Source organism: Podarcis liolepis (genome assembly GCF_965112155.1).
Source record: "Podarcis liolepis genome assembly, chromosome: 14".
Lineage (NCBI taxonomy): Eukaryota > Metazoa > Chordata > Lepidosauria > Squamata > Lacertidae > Podarcis > Podarcis liolepis.
This window is the reverse complement of record NC_139569.1, coordinates 9,822,932-9,841,264: the sequence shown is the minus strand read 5'-3', so window position 1 is coordinate 9,841,264 and position 18,333 is coordinate 9,822,932. Positions and strand designations below refer to the sequence as shown.

General features: G+C 53.6%; 1 protein-coding gene across 7 annotated transcripts in view; it reads left to right on the top strand.

Moving 5' to 3' along the window:
• MYH11 (myosin heavy chain 11) overlaps positions 1-18,333 on the top strand; it is a 109,809-nt gene that overhangs the window by 30,312 nt on the left and 61,164 nt on the right. For all 7 annotated transcript variants that reach the window (XM_083474114.1, XM_083474117.1, XM_083474113.1 and 4 more), the window contains exon 4: positions 9,651-9,678. In XM_083474114.1, coding sequence (XP_083330240.1) covers positions 9,651-9,678 — 28 coding nt within the window. The remainder of the gene's footprint in view (positions 1-9,650; positions 9,679-18,333) is intronic.

The following is an 18,333-nucleotide window of genomic DNA, read 5'->3' as shown; positions in this document are numbered from 1 at the left end:
TTAGCAGGATTAAAAGGAGGGAGCAGAACTCTGAGCCTGGAACTGAGGAAAAGCTTAATGAGGACTCTCTCTGACTCTGCCAGCTGGGGTAAATTCAAGCGTGTGCAAAAACTTATATAGTAGTACCTCGGGTTACATACGCTTCAGGTTACAGACTCCGCTAACCCAGAAATAGTGCTTCAGGTTAAGAACTTTGCTTCAGGATGAGAACAGAAATCGTGCTCTGGCGGTGCGGCAGCAGCAGGAGGCCCCATTAGCTAAAGTGGTGCTTCAGGTTAATGACAGTTTCAGGTTAAGAACGGACCTCCAGAACGAATTAAGTACTTAACCTGAGGTACCACTATACAGTCATACCTCATGTTGTGTTTGCTTCAGGTTGAGCGTTTTCAGGTTGCGTCCCGTGGCGACCTGGAATTAACAGAACGGGTTACTTCCATGTTTCGTGGCTCGCGCATGCGCAGATGCTCAAAATGACATCATGCACATGCGCAGAAGCAGCGAATCGCGACCCGCGCATGTGCAGACGCGGGTTGCGTTCTGCTCAGGTTGTGAACGGGGCTTCGGAATGGATCCCGTTTGCAAGCAGAGGTACCACTGTACAGTCAGAGGTACCACTGTACAGTCATACCTTGGAAGTCGAACGGAATCTGTTCTGGAAGTCCGTTTGGCTTCCAAAACATTCAGAAACCAAAGTGTGGCTTCGGATTGGCTGCAGGAAGCTCCTGCAGCCAATCAGAAGCTGTGGAAGCCCAATCAGATGTTTGGCTTCCAAAAATAGTTCGCAAACAGTCACTTCCGGTTTTGCAGCGTTCGGGAGCCAAAACGTTCGAGAATTAAGCTGTTCAAAAACTAAGATACGACTGTAGTTTGATCACAGAGATTTCCTTCCAGAAACATAGAGAGCTTTGGATGTGTCCTGAATATATATAACCAGATCTGTGTGTGCTCTATGCTCTTATGAAGTTTGTCAGTTGATAGATGCGGTAAACACCTTTCTGCTACAAAACGATGCTTCCCCTTTTGCTCTCTGTTCCGTGCTTGGCCATTCTGGCTGCATACTTTTAGAACACACCCGCTCACCTGCAAAGAATCCTGGGAACTGTAGGTTTTTTAAAATGAAGATGCTGTGGATTGTGTGAGAGGTAAACTACAGTTCCCATGATCCTTGGGGGCAGGGGAGAATGTGCTTTAAATCAGTGGCGTAGCGTGGGGGGTGCAGGGGGTGCCGGCCGCACCGGGCGCAACATCTGGGGGGGGGGCGTGCGCTCGCACTCGCAGCTCTCTGCCCCTACCTGGCTCACTCACTCTCTCTCACTGCAGTGCTGGCTGTGCGAATCCGATCCGAGCCGCTGGGTCGCCGCCCACTGTGGGGGGGGGTGCCAGGCGTGCGGTGCGAAGAGAGAGCGAGGGACTATCTGGGGGAGGGACAGTGCAGCGGCCATCCAGCGCAGCGCTGAGCGCGGGAGAGAACCACACCAGACCAGACCAGGCAGCAGCAAGAAGAAGCTGGCAGCGGCGGCAGGTTAGGGGTTAGGGGGCGCAAATTACTTGCCTTGCCCCGGGTGCTGACAACCCACGCTACGCCGCTGCTTTAAATGTATGGTGTATATGCAGCCCCAGAGTTTAGGAGGAGAGAGGGATTGCAGTCTGGCCTACATCGCTGTTACGTCAGTTTCTTCTCTCTTGGTTTTTGTGGCAGCCCCGGGAACTGTCCAAAAACATCACATCCGTTGTGGACCCATGTTTAAAGAACCACCGTTCTATTGGGAACTTGTCCGTTTCTATTTTTGAAATAGAAACAACTTGAATCTTTAACCTTTTGTCTTCAATGTTGTCCCAGAGGACAAAAACCAAGAAGTCCATTGTTGCTAACCTAGGGAGTGTGATAAAAATAAAAGTATTGTGCGCGCATTGTGAGCGCCTCTGGTTTTCTGCTGATCCCCCAATGCACAGGATTGGCAAGCGATACAGACAGTGGCGTAGTGTGGGGGGTGCCAGGGGTGCCGGCCACACCGGGCGCAACATCTGGGGGGGCGCGAGTCTAGAGGGAAGGGACAAGTTCCTTCCTCCGCCGGGCTCCCCGCCGCCACCGTCAGCCTTGCGCCCTAGCGCGCGCCCCCCGCCGCCGCCGCGGCTGCGCTCCACTCACTGCTCGCAGGAGGAGCAGCCGCTGCAGCAGCGCCGACGTCGCCACCGACGCCTGGCCGGGCACGGGCAGCCTCCGCACCCCGCCGCCACCGCCACCGCCATCCCCTCGGCCCAGCCACAGGTGGAGGCTGCTTCTGCCGACTGGGAGGGAGGAGAGCTCCGAGGGGCCTCGCCGCGCCCTGCGCTCCCCAAAACCCCCCGAGAGGAAGCCGGCGGGCGGGCGAGGGTCTCCCGGCAGAAGGGGGCACTGCTGGCTCCGGCTCTCAGCGCAGGTCTCAGCCGCTGGGGGGGGGCGAGGACGGAGCACGGCTGGAAGCCCCCGGACCCGGCCGAAGGAGGAGAGGCGCTCGCCAAGCCTGGATCTGGAGCTCCACCTACAGCCCAAGGAGAGGAGGGGGCGGGGAGGAGCCCGAGGGCAGGGGGCTTCGGCTGCCTCGGCCCGCGGGGGCTCCGCAAATAATAAATTTAATAAATTCCTGCTGAGCATTTGGGGGGGTCCTTGGCTCCTTCGCTCGCCCCCAGCCCCAGTGGCATAGTGTGGGGGGGTGCAGGGGGGCCGGGCGCAACATTGGGGGGGGCCGCGCTCACACTCGAGTGCTAAAATCCATGGGTTAGGGGGCGCAAATTACTTGCCTTGCCCCGGGTGCTGACAACCCACGCTACGCCACTGGATACAGAGACTTGTCCGGATGCTCAGAAGTCATGAGAAGCAGAAACTCAGTGCTAGGTCACTGGCTTTGCCCATGTGTGCTGGCCCCGGGGGTAAGGTACCGTGAATGTAGCAGAGTCCACACGAAGCGGGGCGAGGTCCGATGCAGAGAGACGGGCGGGGAACAGGAACGCTGGAACAGAAGGCTGAGCAGGTAACAGGAACACCGGATGGTCGGGAACAGGAGGCCGAGCAGGAAACAGGAGTACTGGATAGTCAGGAACAGGAAGCCGAGCAGGGATCAGGAGTACCGGTTAGTCAGGAACAGGAGGCCGAGCAAGGATCAGGATCACAGGAAGGTCCGAAGCCAACAACGACGTTGCTCCCGCAACCTGGGGCCGGGATGAGTGGGCTTTTATCCTCTTCTAAGGTCAGGGGCGGTCCCGACCCCCAGGAGCCCCGCCTACCTTGGCCTTAAGGCGAGCACTCCTCCTGGGGGCAACTAGTTCCCTTCGCCTCTCTGCCCTAAGCCTCTGCAGATCAGGAGAGGCCGAAGGGTTACTGGGCCCTGGAGGAGGCTCACCTGTGGCCACTGAGTCATCAGGCTCCTCTGGGGCCAGGAGGACTTCACCTGGGGCCAGCTCCTGCTGCACTGCCACAGGTGCAAGCTCTTCAGCCTCTAGGCCTTGCCCCAGTTCAGCCGGCCCTGGGAGCGGGGACTCCTGTGCAGGCTGGGATTCCTCTGTTTCATCCTCCGAATCGGAATCCCAGGCCATCACACCATCCCCCCTCCCAGGCCCCCCCCTCAACCGAGGGTCCGGACCCGGCTTGCCGGGGTACGTCGCATGGAACTCTCGGAGGCAGGCAGGTGCGTGGACGTTGGCCGCTGGTTCCCAGGAACGGTCCTCCGGTCCGTACCCCTTCCAGTCAATGAGATACTGTAGCTTTCCCCTGCGGTATCGGGAGTCCAGGATGCGTTCCACCTCGTACTCAGGCTCTCCCCGAACCAACACTGGCTGCGGTTGGGGACGGTTCGGGTGGAACTCGTCGGGTGGGGCCACAGGACTCAAAAGGGACCTGTGGAAGACCGGGTGAACCTTCAGGGTTGCGGGTAACCGGAGACGGAATGCCACAGGAGAGACTTGGTCCACGATAGGGAACGGGCCGGTGAAGCGGGCGTCCAACTTCCGTGAAGGTCGAGAGGGGTGGAGATGGCGAGTAGAGAGCCAAACCAGGTCACCGACGCGAAGTTCCGGCCCCACCTGGCGGTGGCGGTCGGCCTGGGCTTTGTACGCTTCCTTGGCCTGGTGCAGTTGCTCCACCAAAAGCTGTTGCTGGGACTGGAGCTCTTGAAGCCACTCCGTCACTGCCGGGACCGCGGATGCCGGCAGCACCTCTGGAAACAGCCGTGGATGATAACCATAGCTGGCCTGGAACGGGGTCTGCTGGGTGGACGCATTCACCGCGTTGTTATAGGCGAACTCCGCCAATGCCAGGTGGTCGACCCAGTCATCCTGCTGGTAGCTGCAGTAACACCGGAGGTACTGCTCCAGCACCGCGTTCGCCCGTTCCGTCTGGCCATCGGTCTGTGGGTGGTAGGCTGACGAGAGGCAGACCTCTGTCCCGAGGGTCTGGTGTAATGTTCGCCAGAACCGGGATGTGAACTGAACGCCCCGGTCGGACACCACGCGCTCAGGTAGTCCATGCAGGCGGAAGACATGCTGAAGGTACAGCTGCGCAGTTTCCTTGGCTGTGGGTACAGATGGACAGGGAGCGCAGTGTACCATCTTGGTGAAATGGTCGGAGAAAACCAGAAGGCAGGTACAGCCACGAGACGAGGGTAATTCCACTATAAAGTCCAACGAAACCGTGTGCCAAGGGCGCGGTGGAACTGGCAATGGCTGAAGTAGGCCGGGGGGTCGCCCGGTAGGACCCTTGGCGCGACGGCAGACATCACAACCAGCAACGTAGCGAGCCACGTCAGCCTTCAGGCGGGGCCACCAAAACTCCCGACTGACCAAATGGGTGGTCCGATACCGTCCAAAGTGCCCTGCTGCTGGGGCATCATGGGCCATCCGGAGAACCTCCAGCCGTAGTGGCCCTGGCGGGACGTACAGACGACCGTGGTGCAGCAGCAGGCCCTGATGCAGGACCAGCCCCGGATATTGTGGACTGGACCCTTCAGCCAGCTCCCGGAGACGATCCTGGGCCCAAGCGTCGACCCGCTGCTGTTCCCGCACCCGAACCTGCAGTGGCTGCGCCTCCTGGGTGGCCAGGAATGCAGCCGGAGGTAGAATCGTGGTGGGTTCTGCTTGCTGTACCGTGTCTGCGTTGTCTTCAGGTTTCCGGGACAGAGCATCCGCCTTCTGATTCTGAGAGCTAGGGATGTAGCGGATCCGAAACTGGAACCGGGAAAAGAACAACGCCCACCGGATCTGTCTTTGGTTCAGCTTGCGGGTGGTCTGGAGGTACTCCAGGTTCCGGTGGTCGGTTCTCACCTCCACCGGATGTCGTGCCCCCTCAAGATGGTGGCGCCAGACCTCGAAGGCTACCTTGATAGCCAGTAGTTCCCGCTCCCACACAGTATAGTTACGCTCCGCTGGGAGGAGCTGGCGGGAATAGAAGGCGCAGGGTAAAAGTGGCGCTTCCGGTCCGTGCTGCTGAGACAAGACGGCACCGAGAGCCGTACTGGAGGCGTCAGTCTCTACCACAAAGGGTCGAGAAGGATCCGGATGCTGCAAGATTGGCGCTCTCTGGAAACAGGCCTTCAACCCTTGAAACGCCTCCTCCGCCTCCTTGTCCCAGGAAAACGGCGTCTTGGGGCGCAGTAGTCGGGTCAACGGGGTGGTGCGGTGAGCATAGTCCGCAATGAAGGTTCGGTAATAGTTGGCGAACCCCAGGAAACGCTGTAGGTCCTTGCGGTTCCGAGGTGCCGCCCATTCTCGAACCGCTGCCACCTTCCCAGGATCCATCTGCACCCCACCTGGTGAGAGTCGGTGACCCAGGAAGTCCACTGACCGCTGATGAAACTCGCACTTGCTGAGCTTTGCATACAGACGATGCTCGCGCAAGCGCTGCAGCACGGTCCGGACATGGCCTTCGTGGCACGCCGGGTCACGGGAGTAAACCAGAATGTCATCCAAGTACACCACCACATACTTGTCTAGCAGGTCCTGGAACACGTGGTTGATGTACCGTTGGAACACAGCAGGCGCGTTGCACAAACCAAAGGGCATAACCAGGTATTCGAACTGTCCGTACCGGGTCCCAAATGCGGTCTTCCACTCATCCCCGGCGCGGATCCGAATCAAATTGTAGGCACCCCGGAGGTCTAGCTTGGTGAACACCTGCGCCCCTTGCACCCGCTCCAGTAACTCCGAAATAAGGGGCAAAGGGTACCGGTCCGGGATGGTGATTTTGTTCAGGGCCCGGTAATCATGGCAAAGGCGGAGCTCCCCACATTTCTTTTTAACAAAGAGCACTGGCGCAGCAGTGGGCGAGGTAGAAGGCCTAATGAACCCACGCTCCAGGTTCTTGCGCAAGAAGTCCTGTAAAGCCTCGCGCTCTGGCTCGGTTAACGAGTATAAGCGACTCACCGGTAGAGGCGCTCCGGGCTGGAGGTCTATGCCACAGTCAAAGGACCGATGCGGCGGTAGCTGGTCTGCCCCCCGTTCCTCAAACACGTCGTGATAGTCCCGGTATTCAGCGGGGAGCGTTGCAGCAACCTCCTCAGTGGGCGCAGCTGCTAGCATCTCAGTCTCAGCCGGAGAACTGGGGTCTGGGAAGTGTACAGTCCGTTTGACCCAGTCAATCCGCACATTGTGAGCCTCCAGCCAGTCCATCCCAAGCACCAGGGGGAACCGGGGCATGGAGGCAATATCCAGAGTTCGCATCTCACGGTGCTGCTGGAGGCACAGGACCAGGGGCTGGGTCTCCTGAGTGACGGCACCCGAGCGCAGGGGCCGTCCGTCGATTGCCTCCACCTGCACCGGTTCTGGCTTGTTCCGCAGTGGCACCCGATGCTGGGCAGCAAAAGCAGCGTCCATATAAGAGCGGGTTGCGCCCGAATCCACCAGCGCATGGGTAAGAATCCATGGCCCTCCTGGAGGGTATAGATGTACCGGAACCATAAGGTGTTGTAATTCAATTGGTGCGGCCCCATTCTGTGCTGTTTGGGACCCCCGGTAGCCAGGGCCATCAGCTACTGGGGTTTGGTGGTTTCCCTGCGGCTGGTGTTTCTCAGGACAGGACCTTGCATAGTGTCCGCTTCCGCCACAATAGAGACAAAGATTCCCCTCCCGACGCCGCGACTTCTCTGCGGGGGAGAGGCGTGGCCGCACTGCCCCAAGCTGCATAGGTTCCTCCAATGACTTAGCTGGGCCCGTGGGGCTGCTGGTCGACACTGGGGCCAAGAACTGGAGGTGCCGGCGGTCCCGAGCCTGACGCCGGTCCTCTAGCCGATCGTCAATCTGTAGACTCCATTGGATAAGGGTGTCTAGCGTGGTGGGGCGTTCCATCGTGGCCAGCTGGTCCAGTATCTCATCTGAAAGCCCCTCGAGATACTGGTCCCGGAGAGCCGAGTCGTTCCAGGTCAAGTCCTGTGCCAGCAGCCGGAATTCTGTGGTGTATGCGGCCACCGTGGACTTGCCCTGTCTCAACCGCCGAATTGCCCGGTTGGCTTGACTCCCTTTCTGGGGGTTGCCGAACGCGGCCTCCAAACGATTGCAAAACCCCGTATAGTCTGCCAGCAAGGGGGAGTCTTGCCTGAGTAGCGGCAACGCCCACTTGGCCGCCTGGTCCTTTAACAAACTAATCAAAAAGTGCACCTTGGTGCGGTCGTCAGGAAAGTTCCGAGCTCGCCCCTGAATATATAGCTTGGCCTGGGCCAGGAACATAGGAAAGCTGGCCGGGGCTCCATCAAATTTCTCAGGCAAAGCCACTGGGTACTTGCCAGGAGTCGGGGCGTAGGCCCCAGGAGCCGGTAGGGCTTCTAAGCGTCGCTGAAGTGCCACGACCGCGTCACTGAGCTGCTGCACGGTGTGAGTTAAGGCCTGGTTCTCCTGGGCCAAAGTCACCAGTGCAGCCGCCTGGTCCTCCATGGCCTCTGGCTCTTCCCGAACGCACCCCTACGAAGGGGGAGTGCGGGTGTGGCGGGAGCAAACTGTGCTGGCCCCGGGGGTAAGGTACCGTGAATGTAGCAGAGTCCACACGAAGCGGGGCGAGGTCCGATGCAGAGAGACGGGCGGGGAACAGGAACGCTGGAACAGAAGGCTGAGCAGGTAACAGGAACACCGGATGGTCGGGAACAGGAGGCCGAGCAGGAAACAGGAGTACTGGATAGTCAGGAACAGGAAGCCGAGCAGGGATCAGGAGTACCGGTTAGTCAGGAACAGGAGGCCGAGCAAGGATCAGGATCACAGGAAGGTCCGAAGCCAACAACGACGTTGCTCCCGCAACCTGGGGCCGGGATGAGTGGGCTTTTATCCTCTTCTAAGGTCAGGGGCGGTCCCGACCCCCAGGAGCCCCGCCTACCTTGGCCTTAAGGCGAGCACTCCTCCTGGGGGCAACTAGTTCCCTTCGCCTCTCTGCCCTAAGCCTCTGCAGATCAGGAGAGGCCGAAGGGTTACTGGGCCCTGGAGGAGGCTCACCTGTGGCCACTGAGTCATCAGGCTCCTCTGGGGCCAGGAGGACTTCACCTGGGGCCAGCTCCTGCTGCACTGCCACAGGTGCAAGCTCTTCAGCCTCTAGGCCTTGCCCCAGTTCAGCCGGCCCTGGGAGCGGGGACTCCTGTGCAGGCTGGGATTCCTCTGTTTCATCCTCCGAATCGGAATCCCAGGCCATCACACCATGATGGCTGGTGCATTAGGACAAGTGTCACCTACCAAAAGCTCCCTCTTGCCTGCCACCCGACTTCCAACTGGTCCAGGAGTGCCCCTGCTTCTCAGCTTCCTCCTCTTCCTCTTTAGTCTCAGTGTTGCCACTTGTAGAACTCAGCAGAGAGGAAGATGGGAACAGAACTAGAATCAGATGGCTCTGCTTGTCGTGGGCTCTCTGGTGCCACCTACTGTTGACCTCCCTGCTTTTGGCCCTAACAGTCCCAATGGGTGCTAGAAGGTATTCAGTTCCGCTCTTGGCATCTCCACTTAGCACAGGGGTGGGGGATTGGATCGGAATCCTTATCTCTCCCATCCGTCCCCCCTGGGCCAAGTTTGACAGGTGGGCGTGGCTGCCCACATGCCAATCACCAGGTGCCACAATGACATCATGGGCACTCAGTTGATTGTTGCTTACAAAGCGCAGCGCAGGGAGGTTTTTTAAAGTGCCAGAAACCATCGGTGTACCTGTAAATCCCTTTAGCCCAGCTGTCTCTTTACCTGCACCACACATCATATGTGATGTTGCATATAGGGCACGTGGGCATGGTTTGGCCAGAATGGCTTTCTTTCTGCTTCTGTGTAACAAATAAGCAGTGGTATATTTTGGAAAGGTGTTTGCTTGCTATGCATTTTGGCACCTCTTAAGACATTACGGTCAAGTTTGGCGTGGTGGCTCTTGAGATCAAGGAGCAGGATTTGGCCTCTGCTTGGATACAGTGGGATGCCATTTTGAATGAAGATGGTGGGCTGAACTTTTCAAAAATGCACTTTTAAAAAAAGTTCCTTTGAATTCCTAAGCAATGCCCAGTATGACGTTGCTGGTAGATGTTTAATAAACTCTTTTGAAGATTGCTGCATTCCTGTGACTCAGATCTCGTTTCTATATGAAATGGTAGGTACTCTAGACACCAAGCCCAAATAACTCACCATACTCTTGAATATCCCAGACTTATTACCTGTTTTCTCTTTATCTGCAGATCGAGAAGACCAGTCCATTCTTTGCACGTAAGTAGAACCAGTTTGATCATGCACACCTTTCGATTTCTGCTCGCATTTTCACTTGCAGAGAGTACAACCAATATTATCAGTTGACATATGTGTAGCTCTTAGACAGAATAGCATGTTCTGGACCAAAACCTATAGGTTTGGAATTGTTTTTAAAGGCGCCCTGAGCTGTCTGTCTACCCAACCCACCTCCCTTTGTTGTCTTTCCCATTTCAAGCTTATAAGCTCCATTTTGTGGAAGCTTGTTAATTCCCCCCCCCATGCTTTTGAAAAATTGCTTCCTTTTTTTTGCATAGCTGCTAAGTGTGTGGCACTGGGCACTCTGATGGCACTAAAACAGAGGTGGGGAACTGCAGGTCAGTTACTAAATGTTGTTCTTCCATCTTCTCTGACTCGCCATCAGGATGCTCCCCTGGCTACAACCGCTCCCAGGCACTTCTCACCATCCTTGAATACTTTTTCCCTGGCTGGAATTTGTCGTCGAATGGTGATATTGCCCCCTGCTTGCCTGGATGGATGATGATATAATAATAATAATAATAATAATAATAATAATAATAATAATAATAATAATAATAATAATAATTTATTTATACCCCGCCCATCTGGCTGGGTTTCCCCAGCCACTCTGGGCGGCTTCCAATAAAACACTAACATACAATAACCTATTAAACATTAAAAGCTTCCCTAAACAGGGCTGCTTTCAGACGTCTTCTAAAAGTCTGGTAGTTATTTTTCTCTTTGACATCTGGTGGGAGGGCGTTCCACAGGGCGGGGGCCACTACCGAGAAGGCCCTCTGCAAAATATGTGTGCAGTGTGTGTATTTGCCCTATACGTTCAAAGTACCAGGCTACTTTAGACTACGGTTACCAGATTTTTTTCAATGAATCCGGGGACACGTTTCAGCTTCCTCCTAAATAGATGGATTTTGTCAGGGGACTGATTTGTAAATCCGGGGACTGTCCCCGGGAAATGGGGACGTCTGGTAACCTTACTTTAGGCAGCTGTGGCTTCTCCCAAAAGGTTCTGGGAGCTGTAGTTTGTTCAGGGTGCTGAGAGTTTTCAGGAGACCCCTGTTCCCCATCACTGAACTACAATTCCCAGAGTTCCGTGGGGAGAGGGATTGACTGTTAAAAAACTCTGGGAACTACATTACAAATCCTCCAACAGGGGCTGTGCTCTGACTTCATGCTAATCCAAGACTGATGTGGCACTACACATCCTCCAGGGGAGGCTGCCTGATGACAGCATTGCGTTTTTATGTCTATAGGAAGATATTAGGAGAAAATCCCACTAAGACTCTGATGAATTTTCATGGTGACTTTCTTTATTTTAAAAATGCAAGCTGATGTGGAAATGTGGAAAACTGAATTTAAGACTGAAAAACTGAGAAGCCAGTATTGACAGATTCACCCATGCCCTTTGTTTACCTTCCGTTTTAATGGACTGTGAACGGGAGGTGTGCAGGGTGATGCTGCCGTCTGGGGCAATATCAGTGAGCAAGGCAAGATTTTATTACATGTTGGATAGCAAACCCTTTGCTGCCAAGCAGTTGACCACAAGCTCCAGGTATAGCTTGCCAGAAATGCTCAGCGCCAGCTGCTCCAAACTCCAAGGCGCTTTGATGTTTGGGAACTAAAATGGGAGGCACCTCCACCTCCTCACTCTTGCAGCTAAAAGTAGATTCAGTAGTAGTAGTAGGTTGTTTTAATGTTTTTGTTTTAAAGGAAATATCCGCTTTCAGAGGAGCGTTTTCTCTGTGAGTCTGCAGTCTGGGCAGTGCTTTTTTTTCTAGAAAAAAATGTTTAGAGGTACAGTGGTACCTCAGGTTAAGTACTTAATTCGTTCTGGAGGTCCGTACTTAACCTGAAACTGTTCTTAACCTGAAGCACTTTAGCTAATGGGGCCTCCCGCTGCCGCCGGAGCCCGATTTCTGTTCTCATCCTGAAGCAAAGTTCTTAGCCTGAGATACTATTTCTGGGTTAGCGGAGTCTGTAACCTGAAGCGTATGTAATCTGAAGCATATGTAACCTGAAGCGTATGTAACCTGAGGTACCACTGTACTCAAGAAAATCCCTGTTTTATAGTTCAAATTGGGAAAAATAAATACAGTAAATGGACAAAGATTCACAAAATGTTTAGGGGTACAGTGGTGCCCCGCAAGATGAATGCCTCGCAAGACGGAAAACCCGCTAGACGAAAGAGTTTTCCGTTTTGGAGGTGCTTCGCAAGACGATTTTCCTATGGGCTTGCTTCGCAAGACGACAATGCCTTGCGAGTTCCTGCGGGTTTTTTTCCCTTTCCCCCCTTTTTCTAAGCCGCTAAGCCGCTTATCAGCTGATCCGATCAGCAGATAAGCCACTAATATCGCTAATCCGCTAATCCGTCAATGGGCTTGCTTTGCAAGACGAAAAAACCGCTAGACGAAGAGAATCACAGAACGGATTCTTTTCGTCTTGCGAGGCACCACTGTATGGGTACCCCCCCCCCCAAAGAAGCGCTGAGTCTGGGTGTGTTTTTGGATAGGCCAGAGTACTGATTCACTAAGAGGGGCAGTGGCCAACCTCTCTAGCAAGTGGCTACTTTGGGCTCACAGAACACTTTGGTCAATTTACTTAGGAATGGAGGAAGTTGCTTTAGAGCAGGTTAGTTGTCCGTTGAGTCCTGTACTACCGACTGATGGGCAGCAGATCTCCCCAGCTCCGGTAGCATCAACGTCTACCTGCCCCTTTCAATGCAGATGCTGAGAATCAGACTGGAGATCTTTTTCATGCAAAGTCTGGGCGAAGGCACAGAACTGTAACATTAATGATGCAATATTTAAATATTATTGGCAGCCGCATGGAGATTTTAAGATACCAGCCTCTTCCAGGTTACCTGTTTGCTAAGCATTCGCCTCGATTTGTTTGCTGGGAGGCTGGAGGGCACTGTGGAAAGTAAGCCTCATTCCACACATTTTCTGCATCACTTTCCTTACTGCAAAAAGTCTGGGTTGGGGGGGGGGAATGTTGGCTTGTCAACCATGATTGTGCAATTTGAATAGGCCATAACGTCACTCGGAAATAGCAGCAGTCTGTAAGCGATTGGGTGTGGAGCCTCCATGTTTAAAGGCAGTTTATATCTGAGCAGCAGTTGCTTGGCTGGCAACAACAACAACAACAACAACAACAACAACAACAACAAATAAATAAATTTATTATTTATACCCTGCCCATCTGGCTGGGTTTCCCCGGCCACTCTGGGTGGCTTCCAGCAGAATATTAAAATACATGCTCTCATGCCATGCTTGTTGGCTTTGCTAGAGGTATCTAGTTGTTGTCCTCGTCCTCCCCCCTTGAGAAACAGGATACTGGATTAGATGGGCCCTTTCAGGGGGATCCAACAAGGGGATCCTTGCTCTGATGCGGCAGTCTGCCTAGCAGATTTCTGATTTCAAAACTGGGGGAGGGAAAAATAGGGTCTCCGGCAAACCATTCCTGCCCTCGGGCAAAGGAAATTCAGTGGAAGAGGAAGTATGGCTAAAGTATAATAAGTGAAGTTAATGTATTTTTTTTTTTAAGCACGCTTTTGGTCTTCCCAAAAGCAAGGATGTAAAGTAGATTTATGTGAAAGCCTTTTACGCAAATGTCTTCAAACTGGCATGTTTAGTCTGGAGCCGTTCCCAGAACACTTAATTTTTATCAATAAAACATGCACATATTTCAGCTTCGGGCCCCATGTGAAGCTGCAGGCAGACTTGAAACTGTGCTAGATCAGGGTTCATCATCCCCCCCAAAGAATCCATTTGAAGAAAGAGGCTGGGTCCTTAGGCAGAGTTTATCCTGCTCCAGAGCTGTTCACTTCAGAGGGGCCTGGACAGAGAGCTCACAAGTCCTCCCTTAAGAACACAGGAGCACTGCCTTGCCGGATCTGACCAATGGTCCTTCTGGCCTCATTACCAGCGACAGCCAGGCACCAGTTGGGGTGTGTTAGCCAGGGCATTTGGGTGCCTCCTAGTTTGTCTTGTATCTCTTTGTGTTGTTGTTGTTGTTGTTGTTGAGTCGTTTAGTCGTGTCCGACTCTTCGTGGCCCCCTGGACCAGAGCACGCCAGGCACTCCTGTCTTCCACTGCCTCCCGCAGTTTGGTCAAACTCATGTTAGTAGCTTCGAGAACACTGTCCAACCATCTCGTCCTCTGTCGTCCCCTTCTCCTTGTGCCCCCCATCTTTCCCAACATCAGGGTCTTTTCCAGGGAGTCTTCTCTTCTCATGAGGTGGCCAAAGTATTGGAGCCTCAGCTTCAGGATCTGTCCTTCCAGTGAGCACTCAGGGCTGATTTCCTTAAGAGTGGGTAGGTTTGATCTTCTTGCAGTCCATGGGACTCTCAAGAGTCTCCTCCAGCACCATAATTCAAAAGCATCAATTCTTCAGCGATGTGTTGATATGGCTTTGTTATTTTTGTAGAAGTCTGCTAGGCAGTACAGTCATACCTCGGGTTACAGAAGCTTCAGGTTGTGCGTCTTCGGGTTGCGCATCGCGCCAAACCCGGAAGTACCGGAACAGGTTACTTCCGGGATTCGGTGCTCGCGCATGCACACAAACACTAAGTCACACTTTGTGCATGTGCAGAAGCACCAAATCGCAACCCGCATGTGCGCAGACATGGCGCTGAGGATTCCGGATGCTGCAGGTTGCGAATGTGCCTCCCGCATGGATCACATTCGCGACCCAAGCTTCCACTGTATAAGCCTTTGGCTTGCCAGGTTTTTATCAGGAGGTTTTGTGCTGCGTGGTGGAATAATGGGTGGTGTGCCAGGGGAATTAGTGGGGATGGGGTCAGGGACAGTTTACCTACTTCTCCTTCCTTTAAGCATGGTCTGTGTGAACCTGTTTAGTGTTGTGGGGATTTTCCTTAGTTTGTTTGAGAGGAATGGGGATGCTGTAGCCAGGCACCAGTTAAGCAACATAAAGGTAAAGGGACCCCTGACCGTTAGGTCCAGTCGTGGCCGACTCTGCGGTTGCAACGCTCATCTCGCTTTATTGGCCAAGGGAGCCGGTGTACAGCTTCTGGGTCATGTGGCCAGCATGACTTAAGCCGCTTCTGGTGAACCAGAGCAGCGCACAGAAACGCCGTTTACCTTCCTGCCAGAGTGGTACCTATTTATCTACTTGGACTTTGACGTGCTTTCGAACTGCTAGGTTGGCAGGAGCAGGGACCGAGCAATGGGAGCTCACCCCATTGCGGGGATTCGAACCGCTGACCTTCTGATTGGCAAGTCCTAGGCTCTGTGGTTAAACCCACAGTGCCACCCGCGTCCCAGTTAAGCAACATACTCACCATATATTAAACCATTGTGGTTAAACCACTGTGGGAATTGTACCTCTGTAGCAAACTACAGTCCCTAGTAGGAAAGCTATGACTTCTAAATATATACAATATACTCACCATATATTTAGAAGTCACAGCTTTCCTACTAGGGACTGTAGTTTTCTACAGAGCTACAATTCCCACAGTGGTTTAACCGTCAGCCCTCCTTCCCTGGGAGCTCTGGGAATTGTAGCCCTGCAAAGGGTCTCCTGACAACTTTCGGCACCCTTAACAAACTGCTCTTAAAGTAGTCTTGCAGCACTTTAAACAGTTGTGGCTTCCTCCACGGAACAGCACCCTAGGAAGAAACAGCGTCTAGCCTTCTTAAGGCTTGGTGCCAATGCCAAGCACCCTCCTTCCTTCCTCCTCTCGGGTGCGCATGTGGGGCTGTCGCATGGACATTTATCTGTGGGCCGGTGTTTGAGAAGCACCTCCTAATTAGGAAAAGGAATTGAGCAGAGCGAAGTTGGTGGAACAGCTCCAAGATCAAAGGAACCTCAGGCAGATTCACTCTTAACTCCTCTGCAAATGTCCTTCTTTTTTAAAAGAAAGAAAATGCATCAGTTCCCTTGCTTCCTTGATGCGTTTGTGTCTTCACTTCAGGAATACAAGAGGATGTTGGGGAGGCAGATTAATTGGGGACTGTTCTCCCGGATGGAACCATCTAGTCCCTGCTCTTAGTTACTGTTCCGACGGGAACGGGGAACCTTTTTCCAGACCGAGGGCCACAAACCCTTCTGTGAAAGCTTCTGGGGGCCACATGGCAATGGTGGGCGGAGTCCGAGGCAGGAGCAAGGAGACGCAGGGATCGGCAAGGTTTGCCTCGCCTGGGCCAGTTCACTCCAGTGGAGATCCCTGTGATTTCCGGTATCTGCGCAGATGCGATTTCCGGTGCCGCGGAAGCGAGTCTCTGCGCCGTGCTGCGCCAGTTTAGTGCAGCGCACGGGGACTCACTGAGCCGGTAGCTTGTTTCAGGGACGGCTCGTGGGCCGGTTAAACAACCCCCATGTGCTGCTTGCGGCCCATGGACCCTAGGTTGCCTACCCCTGAAGGAGAGCAACAAATGTAAATGTTGCCTTTGTACAGTTGGCTACTTTCTATACACCCTGTCCCCTCGGTCCTCCGTCCAGGCAAGCAAGAGACATTTTCAGAGTCGAAGGGCACATTCCAGTCAGGCAAAAACACTTAAGGAAGGTGCAGAGCAGGGCCGGTGAAGGGTATGTAGCCCTAGGGAGAGAATCAAGGGCCAGGCAGGGACTGAGGGCCAGGTTAGAGATAATGTGAAATAACATTTGTAAGCCCAAACACCCAGCTGTGGATATTTCCAAACCCCTGGACGACATCCCAGACAAATGAGTAAGCTTTAAGGCTTGGTTATCCACTCCTGCGATAGCTATCTATGTCTTCGTGTTGTTTCCACATCCTTCCCCCAATATTTTAAAAGATGTTCATTCAAGACTGAAGGAACTTGGAACCAAGGCAAAAAGCTCTCCAGCCCTTTAGGACTCCTTACTCCTCTCAGTTTAATATTGGATAAGTGGCAAGCAGTATGAAAGCCAGTGTGGAATAGTGGTTAGAGTGCTAAACTAGGTCCTGGGAGAAAAGGGTTCAAATCCTTGCTTAGCCACAAAGTCCACTGGGTGACTCTGGGGCAGCTGCTGTCTCACAGTCTACCCTACCTTGCAGGGTTGCTGGGAGGATAAAATGGAGAGCAGCAGGGTTGATGATGATAATAATAATAATAATAATAATAATAATAATAATAATAATAATAATAATAATTTATTTATACCCTGCCCATCTGGCTGGGTTTCCTCAGCCTCTCTGGGCTGCTTCCAACAAAATATTAAAATACAATCGTCTATTAAACATTAAAAGCTTCCCTAAACAGGGCTGCCCTAAACAGCCCTTCTCATCTTGCAAACTCATAAATATAAACAACCTAAAGTAATGGTTGACTCCATTGAGTACAGCAAATATAATAAAATTAAGTATGTGTGTTTAATCTAGCATTTGCATGGACAGGCGGAGTCCCCCAAACCCTGGGCGGCCCCCGTGTGGAATAAAGACTCAAGACAACGTGCTATGGGATTAAAATTGGCTACAACTTGATTATGTTTCAGATGTGGGTAGACCTTGGCTCAGGCATTGGGGGTTTATCCCTCCCAGTCCCCCACCGGGGATCTGGGGAACATCAGGGTTATGGGGAGTGGGGTGGGCTGAACGTATGTTCAAGCAGAGCAAGCCTGTCCCCATTACGCCGCCGTCGCAGGGGAGAGCAATGACAAGCCTCCCCTCAAATAACCCTTTTAAAGGGAACCCTGGTATTGCCACCGCAAAGAGGAGGGGGGCGTGGGTCACCACTGAACGCCCTTCCCCATTTAGGGAAGATAGACTAAGGATTCCACCCAAGGCCTGATACTGCCAAAGTTGTGACGTTTTGCTACAGTAAAGGCAAACCTGCCAATGCAGGAGAATTCCTTTCCGGCCCTTTAACAGCGACCTTAACGTAGCAGCACCCATGTACCTGTGGAGAAAAGGTTAACCTGCAAATAAGTCTTAACTGAGCGTGGGTAGGGTGGGAGAAGCTTTGGAGCCAACTGACGATTCCCAGGTAAGATCCTCCCCCTATTGTGTGGGCAGGTGGTCCCTCCCCCTACCTGGCCTGATCACCGTGGCAACGCCTCCCTAGGCGGGATTGGGCAACTGGCTGAGGTAGGCGGAGACCTCCAGGTATCCCACCTGGGGAAGGCGAAGCCAAGCCTGTGCTAATGGTGCCGCATAGGGTCCAGGGGGCTGCATGCGGCCACACAAAGGGTGCCCCCCACTTAATATGGGGAGTGGTCATTCTCTGGGGGCCAGCAGACATCAGAATGAATGGGCTTCATCTTGGCTGGGTCTGTCTCTCCCTCCCTCCCTCCCTCCCTCCCTCCCTCCCTCCCTCTCCCCTAGTGGAAGTAGAATAACACTCAGCTTGTGGCGCTGTGGTCTAAACCACTGAGCCTCTTGGGCTTGCCGATCAGAAGGTTGGCAGTTCAAATCCCCATGATGTGGTGAGCTACTGTTGCTCTGTCCCAGCTCCTGCCAACCTAGCAGTTCAAAAGCACACCAGTGCAAGTAGATAAATAGGTGCCGCCGTGGTGGGAAGGTAAACGGTGTTTCCGTGCGCTCTGGTTTCTGTCACGGTGTTCCGTTGCTCCAGAAGCGGTTTAGTCCTGCTGGCCACATGACCTGGAAAGCTGTCTGTGGACAAACACCAGCTGCCTCGGCCTGAAAGCGAGATGAGCGCCGCAACCCCATAGTCACCT